Source organism: Styela clava, chromosome 14 (assembly GCF_964204865.1).
Source record: "Styela clava chromosome 14, kaStyClav1.hap1.2, whole genome shotgun sequence".
Lineage (NCBI taxonomy): Eukaryota > Metazoa > Chordata > Ascidiacea > Stolidobranchia > Styelidae > Styela > Styela clava.
This window is the reverse complement of record NC_135263.1, coordinates 17047392-17064548: the sequence shown is the minus strand read 5'-3', so window position 1 is coordinate 17064548 and position 17157 is coordinate 17047392. Positions and strand designations below refer to the sequence as shown.

The window sequence follows — 17157 nt, the reverse complement described above, 5'->3', positions numbered from 1 at the left end:
TCTAAAAAACCCTTATCATGCCAAAGACACTTGCAACTGAACAGTTATGTATCGTAGGTAACAATTTAATAATCTCATGCATGTTATTTCACTTTACGAGCTACACAGGTAGAAAGAACAAGTTGGCACGATAGGTAAATTATTCAAGAATTGCAGTCATAATTACATTAAAAACAAGAAAGGAATACACAAATATATATAACGAGACAGTGAATAATAGTTTGGTATGAATCGTAGCAGTGTGTATCAATATTATATGTGACATTTAGTGTAGAGACACATATTTGAATAGATTATACCAGTGATTTCCCGCCTCATTTGAACCCTAGAACACTTAGGTAATATCATAAATATTTGCGGAAAACCAATTGCAAATATCCATGATTATGACACTTCAGAGTTTGCATTGTTGATGAATGTTTACCAGAGCATGGGCTTCTTTGTTCATTATGATGACAATGGCCGATGAGCAAAGGCTTACATATCAATTGGAATTTATGTAAAACACATACCGGTATAAAGTTGTATGTGCCATTAGTCAATTTTCATTCATTTTTTAAACCTATATGTATGGAAACGTCTATTATCATGTAACACACTAATCTCAGAATCGAATGTGCTCCACTTGGGAAACAACAATTTGACGTGGAAAGCCTGAAGTTCTTTCAAGGGTTGAAAATCACTGGATTTTAAAATGAATGAATAGAAAAAAAATTTTTTTTACAATTAAATTTCACGAATGCTTTGAAAACAATAATTTACATGATAAAGCGGGCATATATCATAATTTTTTACAAGATAGAAATCCTGACTATGGTGATGTTGAACTAGCTCCATTATCAAGCTCAGTTCATTTATAAAATAAAATATCATTTTAAAATTCAATCATAATGAAAAAGTTTTTACAAACAAATTTCTCATTTAATAGTTGTGGAAGCAATAAAATGTTGATAGCTGTGATAACAGTGAAATACTTTCGAGCTGGCTTTTCATGCCAACATATGTGTGTTAACTAAAAGGTACTACTTTGTACAAGAGGTGGTAAAGTTAAATTCTTGGTTATTTTTACATGAATTAACGAACGAGGTGTCGGAGTCCGAACGCTTGTTGTTGCAGACCCTATAAGAAAAAAGTAAATGTATTTAATACCTGATCAATTAAAAATCAATGAATTAAGAAATTACCTGATGCATTCGGTACAACTCGACCAGGAAAACTTCTTGATAAAAATCTTGGTCGTATCATAACGTCGGTTGTAGCAGGTCTGCTTGATGGTGGATCAGGAGTCTCAAGCTTGAGACGTTTACGAAAATGGTCGAGAATACTGTCTGATATTAAATTTGGATTCTAAAACATACAGAATATTTTTCAGCGTGCTGGCGTGTCCCACAAGGGAGGCGTAGACAGTTTTTTGAGGGGCATGGAGCTAATTAAAGATAATAATATTTGATCTTACCTGCCTTATTTTGGATATTTACAATGTGCATTATCCACCACAAAATCTTAAATTAAACATCTTGTCAGCATAAAAAATAACTAATAAAAATAATAACAATAAAAATAACAACAAATTTTGCTTGTCTTTTAAACTTTTCATTATTTACGTTCCACCCACGTATTTTAAACATGTTTTTTGAATAAAATATACTTTCGCCTTACTATCTGTTATCTGTAGCTGTTTTATTGTTCACTAGTTATTTTGGAGATTGGGCGCCGCTTAAAAAGTTTGCGAACCACTGCTCTACTGTTCATTCATAAAATAATGCAGTTGTATCTTGTATGTACAAATTTTTATTCAATTTCACACACCTGAATCAATCTGGCACCCAATACATTGTCCTTCTGTTTCTCTAAAGCCCTTTCAAGTTGTGATTCTGATTTTATTTTCTTGCTGATCACTCGAACCAACTCTCGTTCATGTTTATATCTATATGCTAAATTAATACAAAAATACTGAATCAAAACTGAATGGATTGTTTAACTAAGATAGGAATTTCATATTTATTTCGGGAAGACGAGCGATGATAAGACAGCTCGATCAGATAGATATTCTTGATATGGGATTGATTAGCCAATTATTTGTTCCAGATGCATGGACTCGATGGTGGAGGAAGCCGTAAATGGCCAGCAGTTATGTGAACCTCCCTACGACAGTGAGGAGTCAATAAATTCACTCGCACATAATTATACCCCACATTATTCAAATCCATGCAAGGTAATCAAAGATATAATGACAAGGGCATTTCTAACACCACACACTTAGCTAAAATTATAGTATCATCACACTAAGTTTTGAACCAAATAATTCAGAATCATTCGCTATAACTATTATTTTTATTCGCTCTGATAAATTCCTGACTTACGAATACTCTAATACAATTTAATTATTTGTAGCTGTAAATAATCATTACGAACCTTTCAATCTTGCCACAACTTTATCAGAAAAATATTTACAAGAAATCCATTCTTCAAAATCATGAACGTAATCAAGTGCAGTTAACCCCGAGTTGTTTTTTGCATGGACACTAGCTCCTGCATAAAAAGAATTATGAAAACTTTAATAGGTTGATGAAATTTGTGAGTGGAATCAATACAGTTCGATATCAACATATATGCTTGCCTAATGCATTGTACAAAGCAAACAGTTTTAAAGCAATTGTAATAGTGAGTTCTATAATCAGTAACACAATTGGCTGTAACACTGGTTTTTATTTGTGTAACTTTTACTAAACATTTTACTAACAGAAGAAAATATGGGTATTAGATTTCCAAAGCATGTAATTATATTATCAAACTCATCAAGTCAAATCAAACAGCGCAAAATTATTGACTAAAACAAGTTAAATTTTCTGACTTACGGTAATTTTGGATTGCAGACCTCAAGATTCAAGTAGGAAAGACAATTCTTACATCTCTACAATAAGCTATAATATAGACAAAGTTATTGATTTACATACCTTCCTGAAGTAAAAGGCTTGCTCCATAAAATTTATTAAGTTGCATTGCATAGAATAATGGAGTTGCTTTATTATCATTATTTGCATTAACTTTAGCACCATGTTTCAATAAAATCTCCAATATATCAGTAGGACCGGACATTTGGAGAGCAAGATGTAAACATCTAAAAATAATTGGCATGAAAAAGATGATTGATTGCGGTCCAGAAGTGTATGTACAAATAAGAAGGTAACTAATTTTGTTCGCCTACTTTACAACAAGTTGTGTAAAGGGACTGAAGCCTATGGGCAGGGGGATATCCACTCGGCTAACACAGACAGCCCCCGAAATCGTAATAAAACTAAAATATTCTCGGTTCAACTGGAAAGCTTAAGGTAAATCAGAATAAAATCATGACCTTACCTGGTACATATACTACAGGAGTACCGATATGATAGCTTAGTGATCAGTATGTAGGCCAAAAAAAATTTCAACATGAATTTTTATATAAATTTGTTGGAGCAGAAAATTTGTGAATCATTTATTCCTAATCCAGATTACACAAAATAAAAATTAATACAGCATATGTTATCTAGTTTAGAATTCTCATATGTTACTTACGTATCTCCACCTTCATATTTCAATTTGACAGAAGCGTCATTCTCTAAAAGAAATTCAGACATGGAAGCTCGATCATCTACGATCAATTGTTCTGTCAATATTTTATAAAACACACGATCAGTCTCTCCAGGTTTGAAAAAGAAGCCTCTTTCCACAAGCCTAAGAGAAAAACAAACAGAGTTAGGTATGTTTTTTCTGAGTTTGGTGGCTCATCTGTCAAATATTAATACAAACTGAGTGAGTACTTTTCGTTAATTGGCAAAAAATTTCTGACCCGTAGTAGGTGAACCAAGATGGCCGACACCGGAATGTAGTATGTGTACCAGGTTAGGGTTAGGCCATAATTTCAGGTACAAATACTACGAGAGTCACTTGGCTAGTCCCCGAACTCGTAATAGAACTAAAATAAGGTAAATTGGAATAAAATTATGGCCCAACCCTAACCTGGTACACATACTATGTTCCGCTGTCCGCCATCTTGGTTCACATACTACGGGTGCGCCAAAAGTTTACCCATGTTTTAGCACTTCCCAGGGAAGTAATTACAGTAGGGTTTGGCAACTAAGTATACAAAACATTACAATCAAAAATCAATTTGCATGCAATTTTTCTGGTTCTGCATTGTCTGCTCAATTTATCACACCAACACAATCAAGTCTAAACGGTTTAACTTCTAGGCCACATAAATGTATCCAAACATACCATTGAGAACATTCTAAATGATCACCAGCGACAGCAAGGTAAGGAAGACTTGGTGGATTTTTCTTTGTTTCTTTTTCAATTTCATTTCTTATTGATCCTTCATCTGTATCTAGGAGTAATTCAATGGTATCCTTGCGACCCTGAGTAAAATATATTTTCCATGATGAAAAAAAATTCAGGTTTTTTGTATTCAGACAGAAATTGCAAATGATGATTCAAATCGTTGTAGATTTTGTCAACATTAAATAATATCATAGATCGTAAAATTTTTGTTTTCGAGTTCATTTAAAACGTTTTATCAGCATTTTTTAAAGTTTTAATTTTTTAAAGACATTTGCTTTCAGTTTCTGCCATCTACCCCTTAAAAACAGAACCCATATTTCTAGGAAAAAAAAAAATTCAACTCTTTAACATTCGAACTTTTGTTCGCGTATGATTGTACTGTACACAAAAGTTTCAGTAATATAGAACGCTTTGCACAAAAATTAGGATCTTTCATTATGTTCCAAATGATCTAAGTTTCGATTTTTTTTGGACCACCCTCTATTCAATATTAGCTGCAATGCAAAACATGTCATTTCTGTGATTGCCTGTCAATTTGACAATTCAATATCAGGCCATTGAACAACAACAAATGAAGCAATCCATGAAATACAATATAAACAAATACCTGCATAGCAGCACAATGAATTGGCATCAACTCTCTGGAATTGCGGCAAAATAAATCTGCTCCTCGGCTTATCTGAAATGTTTTATAAACAAATATCATACAAGGGACTAAGAACAAAAAATATGTAAAAAAATTTATATCTCACCATGTAAGAAATTCCATCAAGAAAACTTTCTTGGTTTTCATCACCATAACATAAAACATGTAAAGCTGTATTTCCTTCACAATCTGCAGCAGTTATGTCTGCGTTGCTTTCTAGCAAAAGCTGAAATAATAAAAATTGTATTGTAGTGTTTTTTCTGTGAATAACCCAGAATAACGTACGCAATAACACAAATTTGGCATCTTTAGACAACAAAACTGTATTTTCATAAGTTTCAAATAATTTAAATTTAATCAAAATAGAACAAAAAAATAACACAACACTTTGAAATCTATTTGATTTATAGTTTTAATATAAATAATATTTGAACTGATATTAAAATTATGCTTGCTAGTATCACTAATTAATGCAAACTCACCTTCAGTACATCCAGTTTTTTAACTCTATGCAAAGGAACAGCTCCTTGATAATCTTGCAAATTAACATTTACACGTAATTTCAGAAGATTCTGATAAATGAAGATGAAATATTATGATGAAATATTTACTGATCAAAAAGATCAATACCAAAACATTTAAACAACATAGTTCTTAGTTCTTAGCATACTTCAGGAGCACGCAAATTCCTACCATGGTACTCCAGTCCAAAAACCTGGAACCAGCTGTGTTCGAAATGAATCAATATTCAAACGAGAATATCGGTCGGAGACCGAAGACTTATCGATCGAAATTGCGTTTTCGATTCATGACTCTATAGTGATACCGCGTGTCCCATCACTAATTAATTAATAACTCGCTAATTATACGACATAATTAATCCAACATCAATAGGCTTCTGGTCCGAGATATGATGAATGCACATGCAAAATTTGGAGCAGATTCAACCACGCCTTCGTGAGATATCGCATGCATCTAACAGACAGACAAATATCTATCAACATACTTACCGATCTAAAGATCGATAAGTAATTAATTTGAGATTGTTTATATTCAATATGATTTTAAGAATAATTTAAGATGATGACATTTGAAAAATTATCTTAAACAAGTGACAGGGGAAGTTTCACATGCTCAAAAAAGCTTCGTTTAATTTCTAAATCTCTAAAAATATAGAGAATTAATCAAATCACTGTTTATTTTAACATTCTCCCATTTTCAAATTGAAATCCAATAAATACACATTTGTTCATATGTGTTCTTTGTTGAATAAACCTAATTTAGAATATACCGGTATTTAATCTTCCAAACTTGAAAAAATATTTTTCAATAATGTATTCAGAATAGCAGATTATCCAGTTTTTGCTATCAGTGTCAGGAAAACTTACTGGCTAGCAGGTTACCTGGCCTGGTAACCAGATGAGAGACAATTAAGCTGGCTCATCACAGTATTTCTACCCAGGGATAAAATAAAAAAAAATATTATCAATACTGGACTTTTCAACAAAGATAACTGTAATCCATGAGATATAATTTCGAAAAATTACCTCGATGGTTTCAACTTGTGAAAAATGCACGGCAGTATGAAGCAGTGTACTTCCTCTTATACATCTTGCTTCTGCATCAACCATTTCGTGTATGCCTAACATATGATCTTTCACAACTCTCTGGAGTGTGGATACATTCCCAATCACAATTTCTGGGACAGCAGATAACCAATACCTTCCAGAAGCTAAATAGACATTTATCAGACGAATTGAAATTGTTTTTATTTCTCTATTTTTGTATGATACTTCAAATCGCATTCTGTTTTCAAGAAACTACATATTACAAATACGAAATTTCCCAAAAGTATTTCGAATAAATTTAGTAAAAAGTCGAAAGATATGACTATTACTTTACTCAATTTATATACGTAATGATTAAAAATTATATCAAAACTGTATTACAATTAACTGCCCATTTAGGTCACAGTTGCAGAAATCTATAAGTATAGCTTCCAGCACATGTGTGGTGCTTGTAACCATTTCATCAGTGATCTCTCAGAAAGACAAAAAATTTGAAAATAAAAATTGATTAGAAAAAGAATTTCTTTAATGCAAATAATTTATATGAACAATAGCTGTCTATTTACACATAACTCTAGTCATTCATTAATAGTACAATGGCTTCAAAGACAATAACTTACATTGTAATAACTCTTTCATTTCTTCATTTCTCATAATATCAAATGCATTTTGGCATCTTGAATTTTTTGCTCTCACATTACATCCCCATTCAATCAGGAGCTAGAGTAAAACCGAATAGAGGTATGAATGCATTGTATGAGTGCAGTTTGAAGCATGAATTTATAAGTACTACAGTCAGTGGATAACTGATAAACTAGGACGTAAATCACTTAAAATAATCATGGTCATGAAAAACGGCTTTTCTTTCTCTTGAACATGAACATTTCCAAACGTTTTTCCATGCAAGTTTGGAGCAAAATGGAAAAGAGCATTGGTAGAAGAGCAACAACAAGTCACCAACATGCCAAGTTACATATGTGAGAAAATCAATGTTCAGAACAGAACAGCTCAAACAAAATTGGATATGCATATTGACATAAAATGTTTCATACAATCATTCACCTTGGACACTTGTTTATGAAGACCTTCGGTTGCAAGAAATAATGGCGTACAACCTGACACATTTTTTGTATTTACTGCACATCCTTTTCGCAATAAGAACTGACAAATATCCTGAAATAAAATGTGATCTGGATAATAATGAATACAAAGAGGAATGGTAAGCCAAACAGTCACCATCAGCAATCATATCACTGGCAAAAAAAATCTGCAATAGGTATTTAAATTTAAAACGTTCAAAAAAGTAAAAAAGAAAAAAAATTCATACTCTATATAAAACTCACTTACAAAATGACCGAATCGTGCAGCAGTATGAAGAACAGTGTTCCCATAGTTTGACTCTTTGGATTTGATAAAATCCGGATGGGATTTATCAAAAAAATCAACCATTTTTTCAACAATAGCTTTGTCACCTTCCTTTACAGCTTTAAAAAACATTCGTTGCCACTGAGCAGTGTTGCCAGGAAATATTTGGTACAGAAACCTGTCAGAAATAAAGTTGAACTGTGTCATCTGTTGCTGCCAAATAGAAAAACATACTGAATAATTTTGATGAATAAATGAGCATTAGACTTGAAAAATGCAAAAAAAAAAAATCTGTGACGCATGTTTTATATGACTAAATAGCAAGAGGGGACACTTGTAGCTACAATGGCAGCAATATGGACTTTATTTAAACTACCGTATATCCTTGCATATAGGCTGAGTTGTCAAAGTAAGGGGTCAGCTTATACGTGCATAACTCTAATCGCACTAAAAATTTGGCTTACACATACATAACTGTGGTCGCACTAACAGATTTTGACACTTCCTACCGTTATTAATAAAAGTAAAACATAACAATAATGGTTATCATTTTATTAAATTCTCTTCTGCAATCATTTGCTGTGATAGACGTGTTACGATTTGTAGAGTCGGCTTATATGCAAGTTTTTATAAATAATATAATTTCACCAATTTGGGGGGTTGGCATAGATGCAAGGATATACGTACTTAATAAGTATATTTCCCAAGACAAAGCTGGTTTGAACTTCATTAACTTACGTGGATCCAGCGTGAAGTGTCTTGTTTCTTGAATTGCTTTCAATATATATCTGAATAATATTCAACAAAGGATTATTCGAAAATTTTGGTTTGCGTGTATTTACAACTATATTCACATAAATAAATTACCTCATAATCTTTGTATTTCTCAGGTTCCAATACAGCCATCTCATGTCTTGGCATTCCCAACAAATCGCGAACATTTTTTGAATTTTCAACACCTTATAAACAAAAAATGGTACTCTTGAAGTATGAGCACCAAGATGTCGCATAACCTGAACCCTAACCTGGTACACAACCTGAGTTCAGGTTATCCGCCATCTTGGTGTGTATACTTCAGGAGGTCCCCAAAAATAATGAAATATGCAAATAAATATGAAAATAAGGTAATCGTTTATTTCATAAAAAATAGCACAGAACGATCTCATTATTTTTCAGGATTGAGAATATACATAATGGTTAAACATAGTGCTAACATTACCAACAAACTCAAAATTGTGTGAATGGCAACCTAATAGCCGGTTACAAAAAGGGCCATTCAAGTGAAGATTGGGACTATATCTATCAATATTCTATACACAAAGTAAACATTCTATGCAACTGCAGTGGCTCATTGCTAGACACAAACATTTCTAGTTTATTACCTTGGGAATTCAATAATTTAGTATCATATTATTCACCTGTAAAATCATCTAAAAATTCCTTAGTGCTCTTTTTCCTCAAAACAATTCTACGATCAGGTGCACAACCTTCATGTTCATATGCTCTGTAGAATCCTGATCCTTGTGTTAATTGCAAATTTATAACAAGTGCCAGACATAATTCATTGATTGTCATATGCCTGCAATTCAAAGTATGGACGCTCAAACAATTCATGCCCAACAAGGTGATAACACCCTGCGAAATAACCTCATCAAGCAATGAAACTAGGGAGAACAGGGAGTTTTCTTGTCAAGGGAAAAGTAAAATCAGTTTCGCGCATGGCCACGAGCCCCCTGTTGGGGAACCGCTGACATATAGGTTCGTAGGTTAAGAAAAGTAAGAATATGGTGAAAGGAGTGAACCTTTGGTTCTTTCAATTTCAAGATCTGGAGCCGACATAATGGAGGAAAATACTGCTATCAATGAGTCATCTAAAAAATAATGACATAATTGAGAAGTCAAATCCTGATCAATTACCGTGGAATATGAATAAGATCAAATCTTGTTCTCATTTTTTCCGAAATTATATTTCTTGTTTCATCCTGTATCTGTTGTACATAATTCAACCATTCCATGATGTATTCAATATCGTAACTATCATTCAAAATTTCTTGTTCTAAAAAATCATGTATGTGTATTAGTAAGAATTAGAATCCAATATATTTTTATAAATTTTGAAATCTCTTTTTATTTCTGAATTCTCAGAAAAACAACATCGAATAACTAAATGACAAAAAAGTTATACACAACCCAGCTTTTTACTGACATAACGTACTATACGTACTATCTTACTGAAAATAGAGTGGGTATTACTGGGTGTACCAAGAGGCTTTGGGCTCATGCCCTCTTCACGGCTAGAAACATGTTTTAAGACATAACTTTCCTTTGGTGCCATGACATTTTAACACAACTTCGAGGTTTTTAGCTTGTTTTCAAGTTTAAGATATTACCAAATATACTCACCTATAACTACACAATATGTAAATTTTTAGTTTACATAGATATTTGAAATGTCCATTAATTATGCCAGAATATATTTTATGGAAATGTAGAAAATTTTTCCTGGGGTCATAATGCTTTTAACAGAAATTCAATACGATGTCACAGTGAATATTCATATTATGTAAAATACAAAAAAATATTATGGTACATCATAATATGACGTCAAAAATTGTCAACTTTTGAATACCCCCGCTTTTATATGTATCACAATTTCATTCCGTATTTAGATAAATTCTTCTCCAACACAAATCCTTTCCTGTTTTTCTATAATTAATGATATATTTAATAAATATGAGAAATAATATGCCATGCAAGCTATATTTGATATTAATTGTATCATTGTACAAGAAACCTCTCTGATTATCTTCCAATAAACTTTCTAATTGTTGTTTATTCCGGAGATCTTGTACTAATTTGATTGTTTCAGGAAATTTTGCTATTTCAGATTCTTCTTCTCTGACCAGTAACTTCAATTCTTTCTGTGAAAATAAAAACCCCCTCAAATGTTGTTGGAATTTATTTCGGCAAATTCAGTTATTTATCAACAATCAAGATTGGGCTGTTAATATCGTAACTGTAACCATGATTTATCTTTCATTCATTTTAACTGGTGAGAATCATATGGGGTAGATAGAAATAAAACTCTTATATCCATGTGATTTCTATTGAAAAGTTTGCATTGTACGATTCATTTAGTAACATGATTTATATAGTGGAAAAAACTCTTTTTTGAATTGCTAAGTTTTATTCAAATGATTCTTAACAATAATGTTGCAAACCATGATTTGATGTCAGCTTAAAGAGGAGCACCTATTTATTTTTAAATAATTTCTTTTTCAAAATTTCGACATATGACATTTTATTTCAAAACACTCAAGTTAGAATACCATTTTAGAGACAGAAATATTCAAATAATCTGGCACTCAAAGTTGACACATATTATCATTTTTAAGATAAAATTTTCTAATCAATCCTATAGAAGTGCTAAATTAAAAAATTGTCCAATTATGTAAAAATATTTATTATGAATATAATATCTGAATAGCTAGAATACTTGAACATCTCAATTCCCAAGTATTGTATATAGACAGGTTTTTCCGCAAAATTTCAGATATTAGTGATAAAAATGAAATTAAGAATTGAGAGTTTAGAAGTTGAGTGAAAATGTATATTTAGCCTAGAATAATAATATATCTGAGTTGAATGAAATATTTCATGACAATACAAAGAACAGTAACATACCTCACACATAAGGTATCACACAATTGTTCTTGAGTGAACAAAGAGAAACATAACAATACAATAGATTTAAAGGTCGACTTAAATCGTCTTAAACACCCAACACAATAGATTTCCAATGACAAAGCCATATCAGGTTTTAACGTTTACAAATGTTTTAAAAGGCTTTGCAGATAAAGTTTCTCGGATAACAAGATAATGTTTTATTTACAACCACCTATTAGTTATGTATCTGTGGTGTTATGATGATTTTCATAATAGAGAATAGTAATATTGCCTGAGTGAGAGTATAAACTCTTTCTCGGACTCTAATTTCCTCCGCTCCGATTGGTGGAGGTGGTTTATTTGAGAAGTTTGTAGTATTTAATTTAAATGTAATAATTCTTTAGTACTCCAAAAAAAATTTCCAACCACCCATAAACAAAATTTATAAATGTCAAAAAATTCTGAAAAATCAATATTAGATATCAAAACTACTAAACAAATCTGATAGAGATATATCTGTTTGTTAGCAACGTTAATCTTTTTCAAACAATAGCGATCAGATCAATTTGAAGTACTTCAGTCGAGTGGACTCTCACGTTCGTTTGTTTAATACTTCAAACAGTAAACAGATACTTACCAAACGTTCAATAACTGCTTTCGATTGTTTGTATTTGTAGCTGCACATAAAAAAGAAACAAAGAAAAGAACAAATTGACTTTGGATCAGCTTCTGATATATCTTCCGATCCCATTGGGTTTGTGGCTCTCAACATTTTCCCGATTGTTTCTAATGCAAGATTAATTGTCCACCTATAGCAAAATAATAAATTCGTCATAAATTTATGTATACGTAAGCTGAACTAACGTGGCAAGCTTCACAGAAATCTAATACATAACTTTCTACGCCCTAACTAATACGCCCATTTTCTGCAGCCGTCTATTATCTAAAACAAAAATGGGTTCGCTGAATATCATGTCATTCCGAGAAAAAAAAAATCCCATCACTGATCGTGGCATAGTCTGCAATATATGCATTAAGTCGTCAGTTAAATATGTTTGATTACCTGTCATTTAACATAATTTCTGTCGTGAAAGTACCAGGAACAAATGAATTAATAAGTCCACATAATGCTCTACTATCAACAAGATCATCAAGACTATAAACAGTCAGTTTCCGTCCTTCTGAAACTCGCTAAAATAGAAAAATTTAATATATTACTATAAAAAAACATTTTGGATACAAATTGCATAATTGGGAAAGTGAAGAATATGGGATATCCAAACGAAATTAATGTGAACGTAAATAAATATAAAGACTAATACTACCATGAGTTGTGAATTGATCATATCTAAAATACAATCATCTGGTGATGGATAACTGTACCATCCTCCTTTTGGTCTTGGTGATTTAAAACTTTTCATTTTGTCGCTACCAGGAAAAGCATCATAACCTGAAAATCATGACCATAAATTAATATTTTTTAAAACATGAATTGCTTTAAAATGATGCATATTTAATTTTAAAAACATAGTATTCATGCAATAAGAAATCATATAAAATTATTTAGAAAATTTGACTTCCATTTTCAATCATATATCACATTATGAGAAATAAAAACTGGATGGTAGGTAAAGCAACAAAAGTTGAAAATTTAATATTTAACAACTGGTTGGGATAGAGCTGCTCACAAATTTTATTTCAGTGGAATAAAAACCTCTTCATAGTCATTTATAATCTCTTTGTCTGAACTATATATGGTTTTAGTGAAATTAGATAATCAAATAAAAAAATAACCTTCAAGATTTTCTGGAGATGGGCTGTCAGGCTCAACAACAGATGCGGATCCACCAAATCCCATCAACATGGAATCATTAGTCCGAGTTACTCTTCTTTTCTTTTTCTTTGGTGGGGGTTCTGGGGTCCACTTTACAAAAAAAATTACAAATGACCTTCTTAAAAAAGTAAGGCCTTGACAAATGAAGAATTAAAAAATATACAGCAACAGTACATCATCTTACAATTGAACTAAAAATCAGTAGCTAAGTAGGCTATGTGTATTCTACACAATAATAATTTTTATTGGATTTGGTCTGAAGAAAACAAAATCAATAGAACACATTCATTTAATATGAAAGATAAATCAAGTTACCTGAAATGCAATTTCTGATAATAAATGAGCATCATCACTTTGCAAGAATTCCATTCTTTCCCATGTGAACCAAATATCATGTGACACAAGTCTCCATAATAGATCAAATACCTTTCAATTTAATAAACATTGAATGTATCAAAATAAATCATTATTTGAATCACATTATGGCTTTTCGTATTTTAACTTTTTGTTTGAAATACCATTGAGATTGCCTAACGATACTTGGAATATGAAAACACTATTAAAAATAAATTTTGCCACATTATGGTAACTTACATGATCTGCAACCCTTTGTGCGACCAGTCTTGCGTCAATCTTAACATTATCTGGTAAAACTTCAGACTTTTTCAATTCTTCAACAAACCACTCAACTCTTGTTACTTTCTGCTGTTGCGTCAAACCGTCCAGTGACTGTATTTTTTTGAGTGTTTTTCCGGTCAAGCCTGTAGCACATAAGTATGTATGATCATTCAGTCATTAAAGGATAATAACCTGGCCAGTGGCATCACCTGACATATCAAATTTCTTGGAAAAATAGGGCGAACGCTTGAATTTTCTGCTTGAATATTACCACATTTTGCATATTTCTTGCCCAATAATAATATTTAAATATAAAAAGCGAGATTGGCATGTTAACTTTCAGAATGATTGATTTATCAAATCTGTAAATGGCGCAGTCACCTAAATACAATAATGAATATGGTAACACCAATTGTAAAAAGAAAATAAACATACTATGGAGTAGCTGCTGCAAATGACTTCCTTTCATTAAATCTGTAAGAACGTTTGTGAGAAGAGATCCATATGGTACCAAACGTAAGTTGATCCAAGCGGTAAATCCATTTATTTGCGTTTTCAGAGACATTGTGAAAAACGAAGAGCGCAGCAGATCGGCCTATCATTGCCAAAAGCCGCATACCAATTGTCGACAATATCAGAATATCGGCGCCGATTTTAAAACAAAGTAAACAAAATCACCAAGAACCCCAAGCCGTCACCGTGCGCTTTGGCGCCATAAAGCGTTCACAAAAAGTAGATTTGTAGTTGACATGCGAAATCAAACTTTTCGGAATGGAATGTTCAACTTAAATGTATAAATGACAAAAACAATGACGCTCAGAGATATAAGGTTTTGCTCCCGCGACAATGTTCCCGTTTGCCAGATTTCTATGCTATAAATTTTTATTTTATCGAGAATGCTCGTTTAGTGTCAGTCGCTCCCACGCAATATTATCTTGTCTTTATACTGCGTCAGCCGTTATCTACTGACACAAAAATAACGCTATATAGTTTTTATAGCATACATGATTATTTACTTACCAATGCCACGATGTCATGTACAGTAACGCTTCAATTAGTACTCTTCCCATTTTTGTTAAAGAAATTTTTGTAGTTGTCTATTTTAAGCTGGACCACTAAGATCTATATATAAGTTGATCTCTGATACGTTTATATCAAAAGATAGCGATTGGCAAGAGGATATGGTATAGATAGGCTTTTCAGAATTCGAATGCGTAGTGCAACGAAATTTTTCACAGGGTGATATTTTACTTTATATCTGCTGTAATATTTATTACTAATACTCTTCACATACCCATGCGCACATTATAAACTTTTCGAATTTTGAAAGACCGAAGAGCGAGTTGAGCTCATCACTAGCCAATGATCCAATAAAGATAATAATCCATTAGAGCGGGGGTCCCAAGCTCAGGATGATCCCGAATACAACTTTTATGTGCCTAGTTCACTGGTTCTCAACTAGTGGGCCATGGCCCAGTTCTGGGCCACAGAAACATGTTCAGGTGGGCCACAAACAAATTGAAAATTGCTGGAGTTATTGATAAATTAGTTAAAATTTGATTGTAGTAACAATGAATGATGATGCTGTTTTTTAATTCTCATTATTAAAGTGGAAATGTCTATCTTTTCGTAAATAATTTTTTGTTTTTTTGTAGTTTTCCCTTGCATAAGAAAGTTCATGGGTCACAGAATTTTTTGTGCAATCAAAGTGGGCCACGAAAGAAAAGAAGGTTGTGAACCGCTGGTCTAGTGCGATTACAGATCAATATATTTTTTTCACGAAACTTTATTTTTTTTCCACTGAACTTTAGTTTGGTGTTGTTGTTAATACCCTTCGTCCGTCTTAGAGTTCGGTCATGTGGTGGTATTTAGTAAAGTAAAATAAGCAAAAACATTCAATCTAGGTTTCAGTGATTTCTTAGCAAGTTCTTATTAAAACACACTACCTAATTTCTTTCTCGCCGGCGTGGCGCATCGTGCTAAGGGTGGCGAGCGCCCGAGATCGCTTCCCATTGTTTCGAATGACGCCGTTTACACACAAAGCGTCGATACGATCGCCACCGCACTTCTGATTACCCTGCGTATTGTGTAGTTTTAGCTTTACACAAGCTGCACTTGTTTTACAAAATTCATGTGCAAAAGCACAGATTCGCATGTACATGATATACCAATCTTTTGAATCTAAAATCTTTTCATGGTTTCAAAACTTAGAGAAAATATTATATATTTTCAAATTCATTGTCCCATCAGATTTTTGTAGTCGTCAATTCGAGTCCATAAAATAATGTTTTCCAATCGGCAGTGCGGGAAAAAATAAGCAGCGAAGAGTATTAAAATAGTGAAGTAGCATCAGGTTCGCGTATGCCTACCAAAACATTCTGCTACCCCCTTCAACACATGAAATTCCCAAAGTAGCCGCATTCACAAGACAATTTAAAACAAATTTAATTGTATTGTTATGCCATAAACGTTGTTACAGCCCTATTGCCAATGGTCGCACAAGGGTATATTATAGTCGTTCACTTACTGTTAGATTGAATTAAGTCTGATTTATCATCAATTTTCATCACTGAAATGCTGGTATGTATTTGCACTTTTATCTTCCTGTCTTAGCAAGTCACCGAAAAAACGTGGCGAATCACGCTGTGACCCGTCGGTCAGTGATTCGCCATCCCTGTCCTGGATGATAGCCATGAACTTAAAATACGCCGGGAACTCCTACAGATTTCGAATAGTTTTGAGAGAATTGGCCAATGCTCTTCCAAAATTCATTGGTCCTGAAAATTGTCAACTTTTTATATCGAAAAAACTTCCGCCGCAGTTACAGCCATGTCCTCCTCTACCTCCGCGTTATCGTGATGGTAAACGCTTTGGGTCATCCACGAAGGCATCGCCCTGTCACCCAGCTCTGCACGGTGCCGAAACAGTGTGATATATTCATCCTCTAAAATCGAGAGTGGAATAGAGCACCGCGGACCATAAGCGGAATTCTATATAATTGACCTAACTGTGCTTTTCTGATTTCTTCAGAAAGCGCCCTCAATTGAGGACCAGACCCGGACGATATCCACGTTCGCCACTCAGTTTGTTTGATTTGCCAGTTTATGAGATGATTGTGAATAACGGCTTGCTGGCGG

General features: G+C 32.9%; 1 protein-coding gene across 1 annotated transcript; it reads right to left on the bottom strand.

Annotated features, from left to right (window-relative positions):
- Positions 1-44: 44 nt before the first annotated feature.
- Positions 45-14860, bottom strand: LOC120340936 (uncharacterized). Its single transcript, XM_039409337.2, has 26 exons — positions 14456-14860; positions 13997-14163; positions 13718-13828; positions 13363-13492; positions 12894-13018; positions 12632-12759; positions 12206-12377; positions 10697-10823; positions 9820-9958; positions 9321-9481; positions 8770-8861; positions 8641-8690; positions 7885-8080; positions 7600-7710; positions 7158-7257; positions 6517-6701; positions 5452-5541; positions 5076-5195; positions 4931-5002; positions 4261-4400; positions 3559-3717; positions 2958-3121; positions 2416-2532; positions 1810-1934; positions 1185-1347; positions 45-1119 (listed from the first exon to the last, which is right to left on the bottom strand). Exons 1-26 carry the CDS (start codon positions 14583-14585, stop codon positions 1013-1015), a joined length of 3381 nt encoding a protein of 1126 aa, XP_039265271.2. The 5' UTR covers positions 14586-14860; the 3' UTR covers positions 45-1012.
- Positions 14861-17157: the final 2297 nt, after the last annotated feature.